Source organism: Mauremys mutica, chromosome 4 (genome assembly GCF_020497125.1).
Source record: "Mauremys mutica isolate MM-2020 ecotype Southern chromosome 4, ASM2049712v1, whole genome shotgun sequence".
NCBI lineage: Eukaryota > Metazoa > Chordata > Testudines > Geoemydidae > Mauremys > Mauremys mutica.
This window is the reverse complement of record NC_059075.1, coordinates 6,851,094-6,876,370: the sequence shown is the minus strand read 5'-3', so window position 1 is coordinate 6,876,370 and position 25,277 is coordinate 6,851,094. Positions and strand designations below refer to the sequence as shown.

Genomic DNA, 25,277 nt, shown 5'->3' with positions numbered 1-25,277 from the left:
TTTAGATATCATTTTCTAGTTTATAAACAATAAACTCTTGTTTTGTTTATTTTTCTTACTACAGTGCTACTTTTTTTTCTCAGTCATATGTTAGTTTTAGAAAGGGAGCCTTGTATCAAGTGGTTATGGACCTTGTCTTGCCAGACCTTGTTGTGATGTGAAATATATCTAGGCAGTGCAAACAAAATACAGGCTCATTTTATTAATCCAGGCTAAAAAGAAAATTATTTTCAATTCTTTTTACTTTTAGTAGTTTTCTTAAATTTTGTTGTTTTTAGAGGCAGTTGTTGCCTCTTGCTTCTATATTCAGGATTTAATTGGACACAATCCCAAAAGAGAAACTCAATTTGTCCCTAAACTTGATACCATCAGTTTCATCCTTGGAATAAGTGCACCATGATTTTCTCTGAGGTGACTTTTTTCCCAAGCATTTAGCAGCAGAAATGTTAGTGTCATTTAGAAGGAATTTTGAAGCTTTGCTTCATCTAGGCAGTTTCCCATTTTCTTGATTTACTTCTCCAGAGTAATCTTTGCATGGTGTAGTGACCTATCAGGAGGTTCTATAGCAATCCTTTCCTAGCTAGTACTCTCATGGATGCAGTGAAAATCTTAACCAGAACCCTGGCAATCCATGGGACAGCCTGTAGGTAACTAGAAACTACCCCCTTGGAAAGGAAATACCCATGTGAAGCAGGTGCTGGACTCACTTAAATTTGCAAGTGATAAACTCTTGAGGAGGCATTAGAAGGGGAAAGAAAGCTGTTCAAGAACACCCTATGAAAAAGAAAAGCATGGACTTCCAGCCCAAGAAAGGACTTCAGGCCAGGCTCAAGGTATATCTGTTTTTCATCCCTACTCTTGGAAACAGTAAACTTCTGAGAAGGGAATCATCCTGCACCAAGGATAGGCAGTAGAATAGCCACGCATACTAATCTCACCCTCCCCTCCATGTGACTCAAGGGACTCTGCTCTGAATCCCCCAGACCTAGAGGGAAGGGACAAGATCCCCTGCTTCTCTGATAACATCTGCTCAGAAGTCTTATTCCAGGGTGTAGCCAAGTGACTCACTACCTGATGCGCCACTTGTGATGTTGCCGGGGGTTTTCTCTAGGCTAGCTGCTCAGGTCTGCTGGTGGATCCCTTTTGCCTTGTGACTCCCTCTCCTCCTTAATTTAGCCCTGTTCTTGGTGTCCTTTTTGGGGGCAGAGATAAGGTTGCATGGTGTGGGGAAGTGTCACTTCAAGTCATCATTTCCCAGTTATCCAACAGTGTTATCCATTATCAGATGTGTACCCAGTCCTTCTCCTTTATGACAAGGCCTTTTTGTCTCATTATTATTTATATAGGTTTTGATATCACATTCATCACTGTAGTATCTGAGCCATAGGTGCCAACTCTGTGGATGCTCCGGGGCTAGAGCACCCATGGGGGAAAAATGGTGTGTGCAGAGCACCCACCGGCATCCCCCCATCAACTCCTCCCCATCCCCTCCAGTGCCTATGACTATGCTAGGCAAAAGGTTGGGGTTAGCTACTCTCAATTTGTGCCTAATCTAGACAAGTGCAGTAACACTCATTTATTCTCTTGCTCATCCATGCACACTTCACACCAATCTCTTCTCCTTTCACAAATACACACTTCACATTTGTTTTTCTCACATACCGGACAGCAATTCACTAGCTGCTTCACCCCCTCAGCTCTGACATATCTTGAGTCACCCAACCCATTCTCAAATCCACTCTCCCCTGGCCTTTTCTCCAAGTAATTAATTCTGTTCCCTGTCAAATTCATCAGTTCTCTTTTCTCACCATCCCAGCTCCTCAGTTCTCTTTCTCCAGTCTATTAATTCTGTCCCTGCTCCCCCCCCCAAAACAAACAACAACCACCCCTAATCAATACTGCTATTTTTAATGGAGGCCGTTGCAGCTCTTCCTTCACTCATTCTGATGCTGAACCTGTGGTAGGGTAAGGGGATCTTACCTGTACAGTGGCTTTCTTACTGTTCAGGCAGCTGTACCATCAGTCTGCTTTTGAGTCACATTTTTAAAGTCTTCTTTGCAGGTATGTTTAGTTTTATCATTAAATGAAAGCTTGATAATGGCTTGAGTTGATGCCTTTATATGTACTACAGAGGAAAGCTTTCTACTCACCCCATGTGCATGGGAATTTGCAAGACTATAAAATATGTAGTCTTTTTAATCTGTTTTTGCTACCATATGCTCCTCCATACATCCTTCAATGCAGCTTCTGACTGAATACAATAATTCTGTTGTGCAGGTTCAGCAACAGGTTCATCCCAGTTTTTCAGCAAAAGAAGATTCCCTCTATTATATTGAAGAGTTGATACTTCAGCTGCTAAACAAACTATGCATTGCACAGCCACGGACTGTCCAAGATGTTGAGGTGAGAATGGCAAAGCTGTCTTAACTAATACTGGAAAACAGGTGCTTGCTTACAAAATGACTGTACTAAACTATTGTAAGTAATCTAATGTTAATTTTTAACAAGGTAGAATATAAATAGGGAATTTTTCTTAAAGATAGTGTTCTGCTTTCAAAAATGGAGTTTAATATGAGCTGCAATTAGATTCTGTTCAGAAGTTTCATAACTATCTGTAATATTTAAAACAAAATATATTGTGGTTTTAACAAGCGCAGAACAGCATAGCTAGCTGCGAATGCTTTGTATTGCTTTAGTTAAAATAGACCTTGACCTTTAGAATTAAAGCTTAGAGGGATTTAATCTTTCTTTTTAGTTAAGCCACAAAAGCAAAATGTAAACATTTTAATGTAATGAATTTAAACTGCCGATTTAGGGTCCTGATCTTGCAACTGATAGTGAATGGGCAGGTTGCTGTTAGTGTATGGAAATATGTTGAACTCAGTGAAGCTCTGTATTTTTGCAGCTGTCTCTGCACTGTCAGTTACAGAATTGGGGCCTTAATGGGCCGCACTTTTTAATAGACACATCCAGAGTTATGTCGTAGTTTTAAATAGCTGCTGTCTTTCACATTAGAAAACTTGACTTTCTTTTAAAAAAAAAAAAAAAAAAGTGTGTGTGGCGGGGAATCGGCCTGATTGGCTTTGTAGAATCTTAGACAAATTATAGCTGTGTGTGTAAGGCACTTTCAGTCCACTACAAGGTGATGGTCTCATCTAACGTTCTATAGATTTGTTACAGAAATGAATCATTTATGAGTACTTATAAAAATGTAAAACATGTTTATTTACAAAATTGATTGCCTGGAGGGTTTGAGGTTCTTATTGTGTGTAGTGTTTTTAAATACATTACTTGACATTGAGTCAATTGATTAATTGTTAATATTGGTTTATGATTGTTGTATATTGTTGTTGTTCAAAGATTTGTATAAAGCTAAATAAACTTATTTTGTATATGTCCCTTAATAGCCCTTGTTACTTCTAGCTCCCACCAACAGAGTCTGGATTTAAACTTTATATGTAGAGGTGAAAAGCTCTGTGTTCTATCTCCAGACCCCAAGCTATCCAGTCCTATAGAATATAGAGCAATGCTTTGCTAGAAATTGATAAAAACACTTAGTAATGTAACCTACCTAGACTTGATTATTTCATTAAAAATGAGGAAGTATGTTTAAAGAGTAACTGCAAGTTCCCAAAAACAGTGGTACACCTTGAAGGTCAACAAACTTAAACTCTGCCAGATGAATGCAGGAATGAGTTAAGGTCTATTTGTGGAGATCACTCTGCCACTAGACCCCTGAAGCATAAATCTGGAGATTGTTTGCTGTACACCTCAGCTGTTCTCAGTTGTCATGCTAGACTACAAGGAGAGCAGTGATCTAAAAGCCTATTCATGCAAATATCTACACATGCAAGTAGCTCCCATTGGAGTAAATGGACTATTTGCATGTAAAGTTAAGCATGTGTGTAAGTGTAAACAGGAACAAACCCAAGGTACCCAAGACCCAAACCATAAAGGGCTTATTAGATTAGAAACAACACTTCCAATAGTTTCCAACTATAAACAGGAAGCCAGTGCAGTCTTACGCCCAAGTGTCACATGCACTCTGTGAGATGAACTGATAAGTCAGTGGACAGCAATGTTCCACATTACCTCGTTTTCTGGGGGACTTTCAGGTGCAGTCCCAAGTGAAGTTGATTGTGGTAATCCAGTGTAAAGGTCACAAAGCTGTGGATAGCAGTGGCAAGGCTTGCATCCAAGAGGAAAGGTTGCAATCTGTTTACCTGGTATAGGATGACAAAAAGGACTGTTAGCCAGTATTGCCATGTGATCATTTAAAATAACTTTGAATCTAGCAAGACCTCCAGATTATACACCTTCCTGTCAAAACATGGGCAAAAGCCATTTATTGAGGTGACACATCAACTCAGTCATCTCCTGGATGATTCCTGCAGCTAATGAGTAAAAGCTGTGTCTTGTCTGAATTGAGCTTCAGCCATCTAGCCCTCATCTAGATGTCAGTCTTGACTAGACACTGGGAAAACTGTACCATTCAGCTCTGGTGACAGTTGTAAAGTAGAGTTGTATGTTGGCACCACAGCCCAAACCATGTGTCACATCTGATGTTGAGGGAGATGAGAATAGAACCTTGCAGCACCCCACGTGAAGGCCCCTGGGGAAGAAGAGCAATTGCCCATGACTACCTTCTGGGCCCACGGAGAAAGGAACAGAGCTTTTCATCAGTGTTCAGTTCCTACTTCTATCACAGACTCTCAGTGACTGTGGACAAGTTACATCTCCTCTCTGTGGTTTAAGGTAGTGGTGCCCAACCTTATTACACAGGAGGGCCACGTAAACCTAAGCCAGAGGTCCCCAAACTGAGGGGAGCAGAGGAACATTTGGGGGGGCACGGCGGAACCTGGACCAGACCCCATAGGGGTAGGGAGAGAGCACTTCTCGCCTCTGCTCTGGCCCTGGCTTGCAGCTCTGTACCCAACCCCGGCCCTGCCCCCAACCTCAGTCCCTGGCTCTGGCTCTGTTCCCAGCTCCAGCCCCACTCCCAGCTCCAGCCTCGGCCCCCTTACTCCACTTGCCCCCTCCCCCCCCTGCTCCCGGCCCTGGATTGGGGGGGGCATGGACAGGGGTAAGGGGGTGCATGACCCTGAAAAGTTTGGGGATCACTGACAAGCACAACCTTCTGTGGGCCAAACAGCTTCTACATCTTTCCTTGTACAAACTAAAATTATGTAAATATGACGACAAAACGCTAATGAATCAGCCATTAGTATATTGTGTTGAAGCAGGCCGCGGGCCTTATGAAATGCTGTGGTGGGCCGTAGATTGGGCACCTCTTCTTTAGGGTATATCTACACAACAACTAGACACCTGTGGCTGGCCTGTGCTTGTTGACTGGAGCTCACGAGGCCCATGCTGCGGGGCTGTTCCATTGCTGTATAGACTTCTGGGCTTGGGCTGGAGCCCGGGCTGTAGGACCCCACAGAGTGGGAAGGTCTCAGAGCCCAGGCCTGAACATGGACACCACAATGAAACAGCCCTGCAGCCCAAGCCCCGCGAGTTCGAGTCAACTGGCATGGGCCAGCCATAGGTTTTACTTTGCTTTTCCCTTAATTCCCCATCTGTAAAATGGGAACAATATCCCTTTGTCTTTTCCTTTTAGACAGAGAGCTCTTTAGTATCCTCTCCTACGGTGTTTGTACAGTGCTCAGTATGATTGGGCCCCTGTCAGTGGGAACCTCGAAGTGCTGTCATAATGCAAATAACAAAGGGCAGGGAGGACTGTTTTGAGGCGAGATTTGAAAGGATGCTTGTTCTGTGGGGAGTAGAAGACTGTTCAAGGCTTAGAAGTGGGGCTGCATGAAAGGAGAAAAACCAAAGATTAAGAGACAGAGAGAAATAGAGCAGTTAGAAGCAAGGAAGCGATGGGGTACAAACATTAATAGGGAAATTAGGTGAGGGACTGTTTTGCAAGCGTCTGTATTAAACTGCGTTTCGTATGTTTGGGCAGGAGCGAGTTCAAAAGACATTTCCTCATCCAATCGACAAGTGGGCTATTGCTGATGCACAGTCTGCTATAGAGAAACGAAAACGAAGAAACCCTCTCCTACTACCTGTGGACAAGATACATCCCCTATTAAAGGTATTTTAGATAAGTCTAAGAGTTAATTTTTACTTTATGCTATGTTTTGCTTGTTTAGCCTAGTATCTTTAAATATTTCTTTTTAATTTGTGTGTAAACTATCATAGAAAAGACAAATCCAGATCAGTTTCTGATGTTGATTGGAAGAGTAAAACTAGCCATTTTAGTATACTGGATTTACGTAAATGTAGCACTAAACCAAACTTTTGAATCTCTCTTGTTGTAGACTTCATTTATTAAAGTGCAGTTCTACTCTGAAACACACATGCTGGAGGAACAGGCAACTAGTGAGTTCCCCAACTTCCTGGGGACAGTAGGGTCGGGCTCCAGCCCTGGCACGGCAGGCAGCAGGCTCTGGCCATGGAGCTCCAACACCCAGCTGTGGGGCTCCCCTCCCCCCATCACCCCTGGCCTACGCCAGCCCATCATGCATTCCCCCTGTCTCCCAGTTCCCCCCATCGACCTCCCCATCCAAGGCTTAATTCGTCCCTGGGCTTGCCAGGACTGAGTAAGTCTACTGCTGTGAAAAGTGATATTTGTATGTTTGTTAATATCACTTTTCACAGAGCAGACTTACTAGCTAGCAGATCTTTTAAAAAAAAGCGAAAAAAACAACAACAAAAAAGACAAGAACTTTCAGAGCACCTTATTTGTGTTTCTATTCTGGTTCAGTAAGAATAGAGACAACTGTACATTATTTTTATTATTGAGTCTTCAAAAAGATTCAATAAATTACAATGATTTAGACATGTATATGTGCATATTTATTTATTTTTCCTAACGTTAATTAAGAATTTTAGGAAGAATTGGTAGCCACAGTTTGAGGCCACCAAAAAATTTGTTGTGAGAACCCCTGGTCTAACATACCTCACATCAAACTTAGTGGCAGGAAAAATTCTTGTTTGGCTTACGCTTCTTAACTAGTAGTGCCACTGGTTAAATTAGAAGAAACCACGAAAGCCTAGAAGTTCAATTCCTTGGGCATACTGTTGATTTTTCAAGTGAGGTTTTTTAATTAAAGCCTAGGTTTATCCTGAATTAGTTTTACAATATCCACTGATTTATCATCTTTAAGTCAATCTTTTAAAATGCAAAAGTTTCTCCCTATTAAGGTATTATGTAGGTGTTTCTCTCCATGCTTCATATTTCAAAAATGTAAAAGGAAATTCCTTCTGTAAGATGGTAGCATTGCTGAATAAAGTTAGCACCTAGCATTAAAAAAAAAAAGAAGACAGCAGATATGTATTCGATACCAGGAAGACTTGAGGTCTTTTCAATCTCTCTCTCTCTCTGGAATAATAATCAGACTCCTATCTGTTGAGTATAATATCTTAGTTTACGACAGTGGTTGGGGGTGGCTGTTGAGAAGGAAAACCTAGCAGCTCTGAATAATGCTTTTCTTTTTGGAGATTACTCATTACTAAGGCTAAGATTTGTCATGGATATTTTTAGTAAAAGTCATGGACAGGTCACGGGCAAAAAAGAAAAATTAATGGAAGCCGTGACCTGTCCGTGACTTTAACTAAAAATATCCATGACAAAATGGGGATCTTCGGGTCCCCACATCACCTGAAGTGGGGCTAGGAGCTGCCTGCAGTGCCTGGGAGCTGCAGGGTATCCGTGCCACCTGCAGCTCTGGGGGTCCCCTGCTTCCCGTTTTGGCTGGGGCTGGGGGGGGGTTGCCCCGCCATCCCTTGGGGTTGGGGGGTTGCCCTGCTGCCCATGGCAGCTTAGAGCTCCAGGGGCCGCCAGAGGCACCACGGGTACCCTGTAGCTCCCTGCCCCTGCGAGCAGTGGGGGACCCTACAGCTTCTGCCCGCCACAGGCTGAAGTCACGGAGGTCGCTGGAAGTCATGGATGCTGTGACTTCCACGACCTCCATGACTAAATCATAGCCTTACTTGTTACACCTGTAAAATCAGCTAGTGGGCAAATGTATAGGACTGTAGTAGCTGGTTTTAAATGGTGCATCCCAAAATATATGATGGCATGATACAAGATTAATGATATTACTAAAATGCACAAGCCTATCTGTATTTATTTATTCATGATGGTCCTATCACAAATATGCATCAGGCAAAAGGTGTGGGTGAAGTAAACCTTCAGCCGAATATGAAAAATATCATCCTGCTGTTTGAAATGATTTCAAAAGTGGAACAATGTCTTCCCTGTTTTTCTCTTCTACTCCACTTTCTTTTCTTCCAAAGCTTAATTAACCCCTTCATATTAATTTGAGTGTAAGTATGTAACTTCTTCAGTTGCACACATGTTTTGTCTGAACACTTCACTTAATTCCTATTTAAGGTTATATAAAATGGCCATACTGGGTCAGACCAATGGTCCATCTAGCTCTGTAGTCTGTCTTTCGACAGTGGCCAAATGTTCTAGGATAATGGATGTGGTAACGCAAGGGGGCAAGAGCCTGCAAGAGATTAAGAGCATCCCATTTTTAATTCTGTGAAAGTCTACACATTTTGCATTAAAAATGTAAAAGGAAGAATCCTTTTTTCCTCCATTTTCCATGTGTAGGCTCTCATCCTGCAAGGATTTAGGCGTGCTTAATTTTAAGCCCATGAACGGTCCCACTCAAGTCATTTAATTTTAATGGGATTTGAAAAGCCATGTTTCTGTAGCAGGCAAAGTGTGACAGTGGCATGTTTCTAAGATCTTCCTTGGTGAATATTGTTGGCCACAGACTCCCGTTTTCTGTTCTGTGGTCTGGCTACTGCAGCTGAGTGTTAGCAAAGCAAATATCCTTTTGTTAAAAATGCTAATATCTCACTTTTCCAATATGGTGCTCAATGTCAGAATAACTTTCAGGCATGACTATGATTTTACTGTGTTTTGTTTTCAATTTGCAGGAGGTTCTAGGCTATAAAGTAGATTATCATGTCTCTCTTTATATTGTGGCTGTTTTGGAATATATCTCCGCTGACATTTTGAAACTGGCTGGAAATTATGTTTTCAATATACGACACTTTGAAATCTCCCAGCAAGACATTAAAGTGTCTATGTGTGCTGATAAGGTAAGAAATAATTGATTTGCTATACTGATGTTTAATTGGCTTAACACTTCATTTAAAACCATTGTCCCTTTAGTTCCCAACTGCATCATCCTGTTATGATTCTCATTATTATAACTCCTCTTTGTAATGGTAGATTCTCCATTCTATGTGGTTTAGGAAAAAATAGTCTTTCTAGTTTCATCTTTATTAAATTGTTCAGAAACCTTTTTTGTTGAATTTCAGTTATCTTCATCATCAGGCAAAAGCTTTTGCAAGATGCCTTCTGTTCTTCTGAATCCATCTTTCGCAAATCCTAACTTGTTTTCCTGCTGAACTAAATTATAAAAAACACAGCATTGGCAGTTGATCCTGCCAAAGATTCAACATTGCTACCTCCTGATTTTTATTACAGAAAGTGTTGTGTTAAATACAGTTCACTAGTTTTTGAACAAATTGAGACCATTGAGTTTGAATGAAAGATAGAAATCAGACTTGTATAAAAACTTGACTTTCACTTTTTGCTAGGTTTTGATGGATATGTTCGATCAGGATGTTATTGGTTTGGTTTCGCTGTGTGAAGATGAGCCCTCTTCTTCAGGTGAACTCAATTACTATGAGCTAGTGAGAACTGAAATTGCAGAAGAAAGACAATATCTACGGGAGTTGAATCTGATAATAAAAGTGTTTCGGGAAGCTTTCCTGTCTAACAGAAAGTTGTTCACACCTTATGTAAGTCCCTTTTTAATAGATTACTGTTTTAGTGCTTAAATACTTGCATATCCATTTTCAACTGCAACTTAGCAAATTTACATTGGCTGTAGCAGATTAGGTGAAATTTGGCTTGAAGTATCCTAGTCTATAACAGAAGTGGTGACTGGTGCCTGAAATAAGAGGAAGGGACTGCAGGTACCAGTCTTAGATGAATATTCTCAGACCAAGGTTTAAAAAGCAAGGTTCCCTGTTAGATGCAAACAATAGTTAGAGTGCCAGATGGTCATGTGGGTAGAAAATCTGATCCTTATGCAATTATGGACCTGCACTTTACCAGGCAAGCAGCAAAGCAGCAGATGGAGGAGCTGTGGTTCCTAGGAAAGAGAGTACTAGGAAGAGGGGCTGCAGATGTCTCTCAAAAAGAGGAAGATGTGAAACCTTGGTAATTTACCTTAATTGACAGGGAAAGGGGAGAATTGATAAGGGGGTGGGGAGAGATTTGGGGGCTAGGGTGTGGGCAGGGAGAGATGGGATGAGTTCCTGAGCATTGGGTGGAGCGGGGCAAGGCTGGAGGTAACTGGAGAAGAAACTGATGTCAGTCAGAGGTTGGAGTCAAGGGAAGGGTGCTTTCCAGATGGTGGGTTGGGGAGGACTGCCCAGATGGGGGTGTGTCTGAGATATGGGACACTAAAAGCAGGACTTGAAAAAGGAAGCTGCCACTTCCCTCTCCAAGCCCAGCTGGTATTCTGAAAGTGATTGCATAGCTTTGATCATTGGGACCTGAGCTGGAGGCTGTTTTTAAATTTTCACTTCAGTTTAAGTTCAGAGACAGAAAAGAGCAAGGAGGGTGATGGAGGGGAAATAATGACAGCTTTAAACTGCCCCTCACCTCCTGATTGTGGCCTGTTAGTGTACAGGCTAAAGAAGTTGGACCCCATTGTCCTACCCAGTGAATAATCCGTAGCCTCTCACAAGAAACACTGCTCTTGAACGCTGGATTGGATACTGCACCATGCTCTTGGACATTTAAAAGTAAAAATCGTGCAATATTGGATCAAAGTGAATATGCCCAAGCATGATTGCTCAGCCTGAATTGACGCCTAGAACTTGACTTCCTTTCCCCTCTCTTTCTGTTGTCTTGTCCCTATTTAGGGTATGTCTACACTGCACGTTCCTTATGGTGGCATGTAGAGCAGAGGCACGGCATAGACATGTAGACAGTGAGACACTGCTTAGGCGAGTAATGACAAACCTGAATCCTGTGGGTATACCCTACGTGGCTTTCTCTACGCCCAAACAGTGCCTCCTCTGTCTGCACTGCTACTTTTAGCAATGCAGTGTCATGCTGCCTCCATGCTGCTGGAGCTTTTCCCTGCTGCAGGGAAAGGCTCTGGCATGATGGAGGTAGCACAAAAAAGCTCCAGCAGTGGGGAGAGGCTCCGCCAGGGTGGATGCAGTCTGTTTTCACTGCAGCGTGTAAGCTATATGTGCCTCACACACTTCTGCCAGTGTAGACAAGGCTTAGATAGCTCACACTTTATTTGAAACACTTGGATATCTGCAAAAGAGTAAAGGAAATTGTAACAAATATTACTAAAGCATAATTTTTGTTTTCTCAGGATATCGATACGATCTTTAGCAACATTTCAGATATTCATGAATTGACTGTGAAGCTTTTGGGGTTGATTGAGGATACTGTTGAAATGACAGATGAAAGTAGTCCTCATCCTTTGGCTGGCAGCTGCTTTGAAGATCTGGCAGAGGTGAGTTTCTAAAATCACTTCATAGGAATATTTTGTATCTTCATATTAAGCTAGTGTCCATGACTCTATATCTCTGTGGAATGGACAATAGAGGGCATGTTCTGCTCCTCCAAAAAAATAAAAACGTTTATGAGGTTCTGAACAGAGAATGATGATAGCGCAGTCATACAGAGCAATCTAGATTTCTTGGTAAGATGGGCCATTCAAACATGCCTATTAATACAGACAGATACAAAGTCACGCGTCTAGAAACAAAGAATACAGGCCATGCGTGCATAATGGAGGGCTGTGTCTTGGAAAGCAGTGACTCTGAAAATGATTTAAGGGTCATAGTGGACAAGCAGCTCACCATGAGCTCCAAGTGTGATGATGTGACAAAAAGGGCTAATACAATCCTTGGATGTATAAACAAGAGAGTAGGAGTAAGGAGGTGATTTTACCTCTGTAGACGGCATTGGGAGACAGATACTAGAATACTGCATCCAGTTCTGGTGTCAAAATTTTAAACAGGAGGTTGGAAATATGGAGAAAGTGCAGAACAGAGACACAAAAATTATTTGAAAGTTCCTTACAGTGAGAGACTTGGGGCTTGTCTACACAGGGACATAATCTGAATTAATCAACAAGAACATTCTCCGACCGGCATGCACTGTGTGGCATACCCCAGTCGCGTGTGCCCCCACTCTGAAAGAGGCAGAAAAGAGGTACTATGTCTCACCCCCCCCCCCCCACAAAAAAAGGGGGGGTCAGAGTTTCTATTAAGTGGACTAAACAGTACCATCCATGCTCCACCCCAGCTGACAAGGAGGGCAAGAGATTGGATCTTATGGGCTGAAAGGTATTCTCTTCAGCTGGCTTCTAGTTCCAGATCTCAAACTACCTGGCACTGATGGCCGAGTATGACTTCCTACATTATGGACAGATGGTGAAATTCATGGATAAGCTGCCTTCATAGGATTGTTCTGAATTCCAAGCAAATCTAGAGGAAGAAAAGTTGGTTGCTAAGTCCATACTTCAGGCTGCGGTTAATTCAGCAGACACATCCTCACGCATTTTGGCAACTGGAATCATCATGAGGAGTGTAACCAGGATTCCCTCCTCAGGTTTCCCTAGAGAAGTACAGAACCCAATTGAAGATCTGCCCTTTGATGAATCACACCTCTTCAGTCAAAAGATGGATGATTCCTTGCAGTCGCTAAAAGCTTCTGAAGCCAACTTGAAATCCTTAGGTATATACACGTCATTTCCAAAGTGAAAGTTTTATTGCCCACTGCCTGCAGAACTTCCCAGTTTTACCACCAACGGGCCACAAACCTCCCCAGAAATGTCCTAGGGCCCACAGTCCATCCACCTGTTCCGACAGTGCAATCCTCCACACAACACACTCATTTTGCGCTTAAACGATATTTCTGAGCTCAACTAGAGAGCCATCAGCCACCCCTTTTGGGGGCTGTCTCAAACGCTTTCTGCTGGTATGGAGCATGATTACAATGGGAAGTGGGTCCTGGATGTCCTTCAGCGTGGCTATGCCATGAAGTTTATGGCACTATCTCCTCCATATCCCCCACCCTGATTCCGTTCCATGGATCACTCTCACGACCGTGTTCTTACCCTAGACTGGATTCCATCCTACAGAGAGGAGTAGTAAAGTCAGTCCCTGCAGCCCTTCAAGGCATAGGATTCTACTCCAACTACTTCCTGGTGCCCAAGAAAAGGGGAGACCAATCTTGGGTCTGAGACACCTCAACTGTTACATTTGCAAACTGAAGTTCCTCATGGTCACACTTGCGCCTATCATCCCTTCGCTAGAAAAAGGCATGCGGTTTACAGCTCTCAGTATGCAGGATGCCTATTTCCATATATGCAACCTAGAGACAGTTCACCTCATGTTCACGGTGGGGCCCCAACACTTCCAATACAGGGTTCTCCTGCTCAGACTACCCTACAAGTCTTCACAAAGATTTTCTCTGTGGTAGCAGCCCACCTTTGGCGACAAGGATTCCTTGTCTTCCCTTACCTAGACAACTGGCTACTGGCAGCATGGTCCAGGAAAGAGGCGAGCTTCTTCTACTCTTCTCCCTAGGAGTGAGCATCAAACACAGTCACTAGAATTCATAGGCGCACGCATTGACTCAGCCTTCACATGCACTTATCTGCCAAAAGACATGTTCCAGAGCTTATTGGACTCGATCGCCTTAGTGACCTCCAGTCCCCCAGTCACAACCAGAACTGACCACTAATGCGAGTTGTACGACACGTAGTTGCGGACACTTTCAAATGCCTGGGAACCTGATCTGGGACTTCTTTGCATCTCGCACCAACACTAAGTGCCTCCACTACTGCTCAAGAGGAGGTCTCGGGACCCACTCACAGGGGAACACCCGGATCACTGACTGGTCGAACTAGATCAGCTACACCTTCACTTCATTGTGACTCCTGCCACGCGTTCTTCACAAACTCAGACGGGAGCAGGCGACGGTCATCCTGATCGCCCTGTATTGGCCTCTCCAGTTTTGGTTCCCTCTTCTTCTCTGCATATCGAAGCATCCTCCACTCTTACTACCAGTGTTTCCGAGTCTACTCACACAACGCAACGGCAGGCTCAGACACCCGAAGGGTGCTCCATCTGACAGCTTGGTTTTTGGATGGACACCTCCACTAGCGCAGGAATGCTCACTGGTGGTCTTATACATCTTCTCCGATAGCAGAAAGGACTCGACAAGGCAATCATACCAGGCCAAGTGGCTCATTTCACTGCCTAGGCCCAACACAGCAGGCTTGCCCCCGAGGCTGTGGGCATTCCCGTGCTATTAAACTACCTTCTGTCTCTGAAGGCCTTGGGACTCACTCTCAGCTCCATCAAAGTGCACGTAGCGGCCGTTAGTACCTTACACCCTCCTGTGGAGGGGCATTCCCTCTTTACCCACCACTTGACTGCCAGATTCTGGAAGGGCCTTGTACGCAAATATTCTCCCATCCAGACTCTTGCTCCTCAGTGGGACCTCAACCTGGTCCTCACAGTACTAAGAGGCCCCCTTCTACTCCCACCCCCTCCCTTCAGTCTCTGGCCTCTTGCTCTCTCTTTTATCTAGGAAAGTAGCTTTCCTGGTTGCTATTACTTCTGCAAGGAGGGTTGGTGAACTGGGGGCTATGATGGCAAAACCCCCTTTCACCGCATTTCATAAGGACAAGGTTTCCCTGTGCCTGCATCCCAAATTTATGCCAAAGGCAGTTTCTCGTTTTCACCTCAATTAATCCATACACCGTCCCGTCGTCTTTCCCAAACCGCACACCTCAAATGAGGAACGGTGGTTTCACTTCCTCGATGTACATAGAGCCCTGGCCTTTTATCTACAAAGCCTTTCCAGAAGTCTTTGAGATGTGTGGTCCCTATGTGTATTCCAAACCCACCCTCCTTCCCCTCTGCTGTGGATTTGATAGGTCTGCGGTGGAGAAGGAACTAAAGAGACAGTCAGTCCTGCCCTGCCCTTTATTGCTTGGGCAGAACTACAAGGCAATGCAAGGGCACATGTGTGGACTGGAGGATACAACTATTTTGGGAAGCTCCAGCTCCGGGCGCATGGCGCATTACCCTTAGTGGAATACAGATAGGGATCACGCGTCTCAAAAATTTCCAGTTACAGGTAGGTAACTTCCCCCTTACATCGGTATATGTGTCCCTCAGGGGTGTGAAAAATCCACACCACTGAGATACGTAGCTGTACCTACCAAAGTCCCAGTGCAGATAGTGCTAGAATTCTTCCATCAATCTTACTACAACCCCTTGGGAAGGGGGGGTGTTGATTACCTACACAGACAGGAGAACCCCTCCTGTCAGCATGGGTAGTGTCTACACTGAAGTGCTGCTGCAGCTCTGCCGCTGTAGCATTTGAAGTGTAGACAAGCCCTAAGATGAGTTAAGGCTGCTTTAATTCTGAATGAGAGTGCCCACACAGGGGTTTAATGTGGTTTAACTAATCCACTTTGAAAATTAATTTCCTGAGTGTCGCCATGTTGATGAGCCCTTAAAGAGCTCAATCTGTTTAGTTCATCACAAAGAAGGCTAAGAGGTGACTAGATTACAGTGTGTAAGTACCTTCAGGGGGAAGAAACACTGTGCAGCAGAGTGCTCTGTAGTCTACCGACGAATGCCATAGCAGCTACCACTGGCTGGAAATTAGAGCGGGAAAAATACAATTTAGGAATAAGGCAAAAATTTAACAGGGAGGCAGTTTGACCATTGGTACAAACTACCAAGAGAAGTAGTGGACTGTCCGTCCCTTGATGTCTGCAAATCCAGACTGAATGCCTTTTTTGGATGCCTTAATCAAATGCAAGTTAGTGTGCTCAATGCAGAGGTAACTGGGTGAAATTCTATGGCCCTTGTTAGCCAGGAAGCCAGACTAGGAGGTGATGGTCCTTTCTGGTCTTAAACTGTGAATTCATTTATGAATGAATGAATTTCAAACTTACTCAATATTTCAGCCTATAGTTAGGCTTCTTTGCCATTATCTTCCTAAGCAGGATAATTTTAGAGTAATTTCTTTTGCACTTCTGTGCTTTTAAACAGAATATATCTAGTTAAAAGTCAAATGAGAGCTCACTGCAACTAGCAACTGGTCCAAGTAAAGGTTACAACGGTTCTTATGAAGAGCAGAGATTGTTCCTTTCACTTACCAATATGCCATAAAGACCTCTTATGATTTATGCAGTAAGCAAAGCCCTTTCAATGAAATACAGCCTGGATTTTTTATATATTTCATTTAACTGAAAGTTCTTAATACAATGAAGAAGTAATTATGAAACTTACATCTAGGAAAAAAGCAGGTTCTATATTTGAGTGTTGAATTTATTGGTTGGTAGGTAATATAGAGCAAGGTCACTTGGTAGGCTAGACCTGTTGTCTGAACATTTCACACATTTTATGATACTTCCATTCTTGTGTAAAACATATAAAAAAGAGAGGCTTAGTGATAAAAACTAAAATACCTAGGTCATACAGCAGCAAGTATATTTAAAGTTGTCTTAAGCATTTCCATTATAAAAGCCCTATGATTTACTTATAAAGTTAAATCACATTTTGAGCTGGTCTATTTTCATAGGTAAATTTTCTTCTGCAAATCTTGTGCAAAAATGGGGTAGCATTTTTGAGATGAAGGGAATAGAGAGGAAAGAAGCCTTTCCATTTAAAAAAGTTTTTTGCCTTTTTCTTTGGGTCTAATGTGTTGGTGGTTTGGGATAGAAAGTTTCTAGACAAGTGACATTTTAGAATCCTGGTGAAAACCTCTTTTTTATCACATAATTTAAAAATTATAATTTCAGTACATGTTGATATCTAGCTCAAATATTCTAAAGCAAAAAAGGGCTGAAATATGCATGCATGAGTGTGGAACTTAAATTAATCGTTTGTCTCATGGATATTGAATAAAACATGCCTTCAGAGGTGTATGTGATGATGTAAAATTCTGCTGTGTATGCTCTGTACACAAGCTGCAAATTCTCATAACTTTGTCAAATCAAAACCAGTTTTTCCAAAACAACCACAACCATTGTAATGCTGAATGCAGCTTTCAGATATCAGTTAGTTTTGCAGTAGCCTTGCGCCAAAAGTGCCTGCAACTTTTTTACACTTGCATTTTATGATTCTTCTTCAAGTGGTGGTCCCTATATGTATTCCAAACATGGGTTTTCATGTGCGCCAGAGCCAGATGATTTTCGTAGCAGCGTCCGTTGTACGTAGCTTCGTGTCTCAAGCGATGCTATATTAGTTTGTGCGGGTCAACCTCTCTTCAGTTCCTCTTACCGCCAACGTGGTTGGAGTTGGAATCTCTGTTCCTCCACAATCGTGGTTTTGCTACGAGAGCACTTTCATTCGCTTTTAAATAGTTCTTCTTGTTTTATTGTGAAGTAAAACAGTTAGTTATGTTGGTTGTTTTCTTACCAGAAAAACAGTTGAAGGAATTTTGCCCAAACTTAAAAAAATAAAATCACCTTTGGGCAGAGACCATGAGTGGAAAATGCCTCAGTGGTGAAAATTTCAGAAAATTATGAGCATATGAACATAAACTGTTCTAATGCAGCTTTAACTAGAGAAATCGTAACCAGACAGTAAGTATAGGAAATGTGTCTTCAAATATGTTGTGTGGATCCCACTGTCGTATGTGCTCCTATGCCTCCTGCATGTGAGACTGGATTCTTTTGAATAGCAGTGCCTGTCTGGACCTTGTGCAATGGCAGAAAGGGCAGAGCAACCATGGCCCTCCTTCAGTTCCCTTTTATTACCCATGACAGTGAGACCAAATCCAGCCGCTTTACGACCAGCTACTGCTACAAGGCTTCAATCTCACCCTTTCTTGGATAGTGTGGTGAAAAGAAAGTTTTCACCACTCTTCTCCCTTGTCTCCTTTAATTTGGACATTGCAATAAAAAAAAATAGAGAGACCCTGGTGTACCTCCCGTGTAATGGGGCACGGTATTTTGCACCAACATGACAGACTCTAAACCAGTTGTTTTCAACCGGTGATCCGTGGACCTCTGGGTGTCTGCAGACTAAGATTTCCAAAGGGGTCTGCACCCCCATTTGAAATTTTTTAGTGGTCCACAAATGAAAAACAGTTGAAAACCACTGCTCTAAACCCTGCCCATCCTATGATGGTCTCATCCTCCCTACTGACAGACACAGCTCTTGCCTGTTCTACATGGGGGAGAGCCATATCCCAAGGTGCTTGGCGTGCCAGTTGTTTTCCTCTAGAATCTGTAACTGTAGGGACTCCTGGGTCACATTACATCTGCTTGAGTGATCCATGTGAGTCACTCAGACCCAGAGGAAGTGACAGCTATCAGAATGGAACTAAAAGAGTCAGCATTAGCTACCACACTCCAAGAGCAGTTAGTGAAAGAGGCAACTAAGGGGACGCTGTCAAAACTGGCACCATCAGCTTTGATGCCCTCAACACCAGTGACCTCAGCGCTGACACCTTCAACATCAGAGTCTGTGGCCCAGGAGCAGAAGGACAACACTGAAACAATCCTGCATAGAGCATGAGCTCCAAGCAACACATGGGATCGTCCCACAAGGAGACTGTGAAACTTAATTCCAAGGAAAGAGTCCTGAAGTCTGCCAAGGTGGGAATGGCACACGGTGAAGAACCTTGGCAGCAACCCAGAACCCATATTGATACCCTCAACCAAACTGAGATGCCCCACTGGGTGGCCAGCTCTCACACCTTGTTCATGAAATATAATTTCCTTATCTGAAAGAGGGTCTCTCCCTTCTTGTGAAAGATCCACCCAGCTCACAGGAAGTACTTGAGATTCACAGTGAGGCCAAATCACTGCCAACAAAAAGTACTATTATTCAAACACTCCACAGCACTGAGAGTCTTTACAACGTGGCTAGCAGAGGTTGCAGCATACCTGAGAAGGCAGAGCATCCATGTGTATGCTTACCTGCATAACTGGCTGGTCAAAGGCAGATCCCAGCAAGAGACTGCAACAAACCTAGAATATTCTCCCTTCCTATTTGCCTGGAGGTCCTTCTAGTGAACTGTGATGCAGAGGATAGAGTTCATTGGAGTTATGGTAGACTCCAGGTCAGAGTGGGCATACCTATTAGAGTTCAGGTTCCTGACGTGCTCACTATTACTTTTGAGATAAGATCAGACTACAGTGGTTACAGACTTGCCTTGGGTTGTTAAACCATATGCCAGAGTGTCATATATGTGATGCTGCTTGCCAGACTTCACCTGAGGCTGCTACTTCTTTGGGTCAAATTCATCTATTCCCCTCCAAGACATCGGATGGACAGTAATGTCTTGGGGCCGCCTCATATTGTTGCAGAGTTGACATGGTGCTGGGCCCCAAAAAATTAAGCAGAGGGGGTATTGTTTTTGTTCCTCCTACTCAACAAAGACTTCAGTCACAGATGCATCAGGCAAAAGTTGTGGAGCCTACCTGGACCACCTGTGAATGCAAAGGATCTGGTTCCTGGAGAACGTGGGAGTTCCCATAAACATCATGGAGCTCAGGGCCATCTTGCTGGCCTGTGTAGTGTTCCTGCCTGTCCTCTGAAATTCCACATTGTAGAACCTGATGGATGCCACATCTGTGATGCACTGCATAAACAAGGAGATGCATGCTTCTTGCCCCTCTGCCTGGAGGCCATCAAATTCTAGATATGGTGCTAGCAACAGGGGTAACCCCAATGGCTGTTCACTTCCCAGGAGTCAGCATTGACTAGAGACTTCGTGAGAAGATAATCATGCCAGTCATGAATGGTCACTGCAGAGAGATGTTGTTGTGCCAGTATTCCATTATTGGGAGGTTCCTGTATTAGACCGGTTCACCACCAAGGAGAGTAACCCACTGTCATCTCTGTTCCAAGCTCGCTGCCCAGCATCTTCCTTCCGCAATGGAACCCAAGGCCTCCTTTATGTCTTTCCACCTATTTTCCCCCATCTTCCATGGTGATTTCCAAATTCAAGAGTCACAGCCACGATGATTCTCATAGCACCACATTGGCCCCAGCAGTTTTGGTTGACAGACTTGCTATAGATGTCCATTCAGCCATTGAACCGGCTCCCATAGTGCCTGGACCTGATTTTACAGCACCACTGCCAGATAGGTCATCCGGACCTAAAGTCTCTGCACCTGACAGCCTGGATGTTGGCTGGCTAAGTACTACAGTCTGGGACTGCCCTAGGCACCTCTAGGAGATGTAGTTACAGAGTAGAAAGAGAACAACCAGGAGAGATGTACCTCTCCTATCTCAGGATGACTGGACAACAACCAAAGACAACAACCAGAAGGACTTAATTGTCAACTTGGAAGAGGTTTTTGATCTTGGTAGCCTAACAAGGCTTGGCTCCTATGCAGGTACCACAGATCCTTGACTACTTGCTGTATCTGAAACACTGATCTTTTGTTCAGCTCCACTAAGGTCCATCCCATTCTGATCTCAGTTTGCTTCTGCCTGTACATTTGTGCTCCATCTTCTCTCGCCCAGCAGCATTGAAGCTCCTCAAGGATGTGATGTATATTTACTCACTGGTCAAAGAGATGGCTCCTGCCCCAGAACTGTGTCATCCTGTCGAGACTCGGACTCAAAAGAAGACTCTTTCTGAAGACAGTCTTCCTAGCTGCAAGCACTTTGGCCAGGAGAGTGAGCGAGCTCCAAGCCCTTAGGGCTGATCTTCTATACATGAAATTTCCTAGGAAATCAGGTCTTGCAACGTGTGAGGCACATGAGCACCTGAGGTGGGATCCACACCGACATCAGCTCAGAGAACCAAAGTTACTTTGGGGGTAATCATTGTTTTCATATGTGTTAGAGAAGCCTTTTCAAAACCTGACTTCTTAGTGATGGGATCACTACTGGACTGTAAGTAAGAATTTGCCTCTTGGCTACCACCATTTCATTAACATTTGTGTTAATGACAAATATGGTGATGCTGAGCAATGCTCACAACAGGTTTGTTCATGTATTAAAATATACATTAATGAATTATGGGATATACCGAGTTATATTATTTTTGAGTGAGCTGAAACTTTCTTGAAAAATCACATTAAAACATCAGATCTCAATAAGCAAATCGTACAGCTGAGCAAAAAAGATGTCCTGCATCCTTTTTCTGTATATACATAATTATTTCTTCCTTTCTTTAGGAACAAGCCTTTGATCCATATGAAACTTTATCCCAGGATATTCTTTCCCCACGGTTTCATGAGCATTTTAATAACTTGATGGCTAAACCAGCTGTTGCGCTACATTTTCAGGTAAGTATGAAATCTCACTCAAGAAATACGACATTTCTTTTTTGAGATTCAGCCTATATTTCCTGTTTCCAATCACTCTTTGGGGTTGGGGGAAATCCTAGTGGGATCCCGGATCATGATTTCTCCTCAGATTAAGGTATTTGGGCTGTCTCTCTCTTTTTGCAAATACTGGAGGCAGCTCAGACACGTCGGTTGGTCTTGGTCACTTCCCTTCAGCCCTTGTACTAGATTCTTTGCCTCCAGCAAAGTGGTGACTTGGCATTCCTGCCTTTTCCATTGCCATCCCCATTTTTAATACCAAATCAGTGAACAATGTGTTCTCTCTCTCTCTTTCTCTCTCTCTCTCTCCCTCCCCCCTTCACCACATACACCTTGTCCTTCATCCAATGGTTGACTTTTTTCAGGGATCCATTCCTTAGCAGGACCACCCACTGAGCTCCTTCCCTTGTTTATTTTCCCCTTCCCCCCAGCATGGCAGATCCTGCTAAACAGTACCTACAAATGGCTAAGAGTTCTTCATCTGGAAGGAGACTCAAAGGAGCCACAGAAGGAGAGCTCTGCCACAGTTGCTCCTATCCCACAGACCCTGCTTGGGCAAGGAGTCAGTTTGGACAGCTTGTTAGGGTCTTTATGTCCCATCGTGCCAGCTGAGACTCCTCCCGAGACATCTCTTCAAGGGTGAGTCAGTCCTCTTCACCTTTTGGGACTCAGTAAACAAGACCATCATCCTGCAACTGATGATTCCTTGGTTGGTCAGTGCAGTAAACTCCTTCCTGCTTCCCCCCCAAAACAAAAACAAACAAAAACAACCACCCATGGCTGATCCACCTTTATAGGGAAAAGCTCTGGAGCCTTATCCTAGATACTCAGGTGAATACTGAGTCACTTGGGAAGGAAGCTGGCATCCTCTCTTGACTCTCCCTCTCCCCCCCCGCCCCTCCAGTACTAAGAGTTAGACTGTGTTTGGGATGTTCCTTAGCATTTTGTCTCCGTCAAATTGGAGTGAAGGCAGAAGAGGTGTGGCCAAGCGTTGAAGTCCCATGGACAACCATGAGCTGCCTCTGGCAATTGCAGAAAGAGAGGTCCAGTCTAGATGTCTTAGACTGACAGATCATTTCCAGAAAGGAAAACATTGGATAAATAAATTTCCATTCCACAGTTACTTAATTTTAAGGTGTGTCTGTGATTTCTCTCAGCTTTTTTTCTGATCCATACTTCAAGAAGTTATGTTCCTTTCCCAGGATCCCTTGGAAATTCTTTCTCCTCCTCTTGCCTTCTGAGTTACTGTGTTAGTTAACTGATCAAAATGCAAAACAGTTTTAAAATCATTTTTGTTGATTAAATAAATACGTGAATCCCAACGCTATTACGAATAGTATTATCCCGTGTATTTAATAAGATCTCCTGATTTCTGTGGGATGTCAGAGGGGTATATTAAGGCAGAATTTAAATATCTGGGCCTATGGATCTAGCAAGGATTTGGAGGGAAAGACACGGTGCACTTTGAGATCTGGAGAGCAGGAGGTAGCATTGAGAGAAGAGAGATGTGAGTCCCACAAACCCTTTTGCAGGGTGGTAGGAGGTGGAGTACTTGAATTTCTTGTGGGGTACTCTTTGGTCAGATTGTCTCTGGGTCCCAAGTCTTTAAGCTTTCACTGCATTCCAGCACCAAATTCTGCAGGAATTTGAAATTCCTTCTGTTACTTATAGTAAAATATCCATTAAAGAAGTGGGTTTGAGCATATCTGACTGATCATAATGTTTTTCAAGCTTTACGCCTTAATACCCTAACTTCCCAGACATGACTGTGCGCTTTAGGATTATGTCTGCTTAGTCATGAATACGGTTTCGCTATAGAATTCTGCATGTTTTTAATTTTTGGCTTTTTGAGCTAGTGCTAATTAATAAGAAAAGGAGATGCATAACTAGTTCTTTGTGTAGATGTTAAAACCAGGTGACAGGCTTTCCTGAGGAATATATGGTTAATGCAATGGAAATCTTGATCGTGGAAAAACTTAAGTTTTGTGGCTGGTACTGAAGATAGTGCTGAAGTATGGAGTCTGTTAAGGATAAAGGCCCACATGGCTTTGTGTGACCTGAGAGCTGTTTGTAAATTGTTTTCTAGTTAACTTGTTCCAGCACATGGTATGTTGATTTGCTATTTCTGGTGAAAATAGAGGTAATCACAGTGAAACTGATAAGTTGCCTATTTTATGAGGTTGCCACTGCAGATTCTCGCTGAGGCAGTTGAGGATGCTGTATCTTGCAAGCAATGGGTGAATTTTTAGTAGCAAACTGGGAGCATGTGTGCACTGCCCTCTGATCCGTCCTGCTTTTAAAAATGGTGCTTCCAGTATTTGCAATGCACTCTGCCTCCTGGCTCACCATCTCACCACACCTTACTCATTCAAGCTCTTCTAAAGATTCACTATATCTGCATTTCTCACAAACAAATTAATAAAACTCGGAAAAACCCCTCAACTTCTTCCCTCCATTTTTGGGCTTATATATGGTAATAATGCCGCTTTTTTTTCTTTTCAGTCTATTGCTGAAGGTTTTAAAGAAGCTGTACGGTATGTTCTTCCACGGCTTATGCTGATCCCAGTTTATCATTGTTTGCACTACTTTGAATTATTACAGGTAAGACAGTAGTGCGGTTTCATTTAAAGTATGAGTAATTTTAGTTGAACTAGGAAGTTAATTTTTATTTACTGTGCATGAAGATAGGATGTAAATATAGTTAAGCATAAATTTTACAGTAGTGATTGCATGGTTAGAAAGTAAACTGATTGTTACAATATATTATCAATATTAAATCATGCAAAATTCAAACTACTCCAGTTCTCAAAGCTTCCATAAATCTTCGATTATTGCTTGTGTGCTGTGGCATGCGAGGTCTATTTTTTTATTAAATTGAACTGGCATTTAAGTGAGATTTTCATTAATTTTACAGTGTGAATTGCTTTTAATTCTTCGTTTACTTCTATTTCATACATTTTCCTAATTCAGTAAAAGATGGTTCAACTCAATGTCCGGGCCTCTCAGCTCAAGGCAAGCAAATCCATCTTATTATTTTTGGAAAACTTGTGTTTCACACTCAACAAAATCAGAATAATCTATTTTGACTATTCAGTAGTTGCTTTGGGTTCCAAGTGGACAAAGCTGAGAAATAAATAAAGTAGAATCTTTGAAAGCCCGGCATATTTTCTCCATAATGAGGATAGGAGAAGAGTACATCCACAACACTCCTTTAATTAAAAAAAAAAAATGTTGGAGAGGCTTTAATATTTTGTACCTTAAAAAGTGAGGACATTCACAAGGATTTGTGGAATCCTGATTTAGTTGGTAGTTAAATTATATTCCTGTAGCATTTTGTTTTCAATAGCTTTGTTACCAAGAGCAAGACTGCGTAGTTTGGGAACTGATGTGGATTTATAAATAATTCTACGTGTTGAGAAATAGAGACATAAACTATACAAAAAGTAATCTGTGGGTATGACCAAAGATTACTCTGTATCTAGTGCTTATTACGTGCCCTGGCAAGGTAGTCCACACCACAGCATATGTTTTTGCAGGTAACCCTGTTCATAGCACCTGATAAATAGTATAACAACATTTGCGCATACCTCCATTTGTCTGTATTTGTTTGCTTCTGATTTGAGTTAATGGAGACAGGGACCCAGGCAGGATAGAGGGTCCATCAAAAAGCAGAAATACAATTCTTGTTGGGAGTATGAGATAAGCATTATAAATGAATAAACAAAGAACAGAAATGTGACTAGGGACAATGCGGTATCTTGGCTATAGGGAGTGATCTTGGGACACTTGTAGCCTCAGAGATTTTTAATGATTGTAGACCATGTGCCAAAAATGTTTGCCCATCTCTGGGGTAGTAGAGATGTTGCTAAGAAATAGATTTGTAACACA

At 42.8% G+C, this 25,277-nt stretch overlaps 1 protein-coding gene across 1 annotated transcript in view; it reads left to right on the top strand.

The window, feature by feature from the left end:
• Positions 1 to 25,277, top strand: part of SOS2 (SOS Ras/Rho guanine nucleotide exchange factor 2) — a 91,046-nt gene that overhangs the window by 11,281 nt on the left and 54,488 nt on the right. Inside the window, exons 2-8 of the mRNA XM_045015297.1 lie at positions 2,278 to 2,403; positions 5,966 to 6,097; positions 8,959 to 9,123; positions 9,628 to 9,831; positions 11,433 to 11,576; positions 21,240 to 21,350; positions 23,892 to 23,990. Coding sequence (XP_044871232.1) covers positions 2,278 to 2,403; positions 5,966 to 6,097; positions 8,959 to 9,123; positions 9,628 to 9,831; positions 11,433 to 11,576; positions 21,240 to 21,350; positions 23,892 to 23,990 — 981 coding nt within the window. The remainder of the gene's footprint in view (positions 1 to 2,277; positions 2,404 to 5,965; positions 6,098 to 8,958; positions 9,124 to 9,627; positions 9,832 to 11,432; positions 11,577 to 21,239; positions 21,351 to 23,891; positions 23,991 to 25,277) is intronic.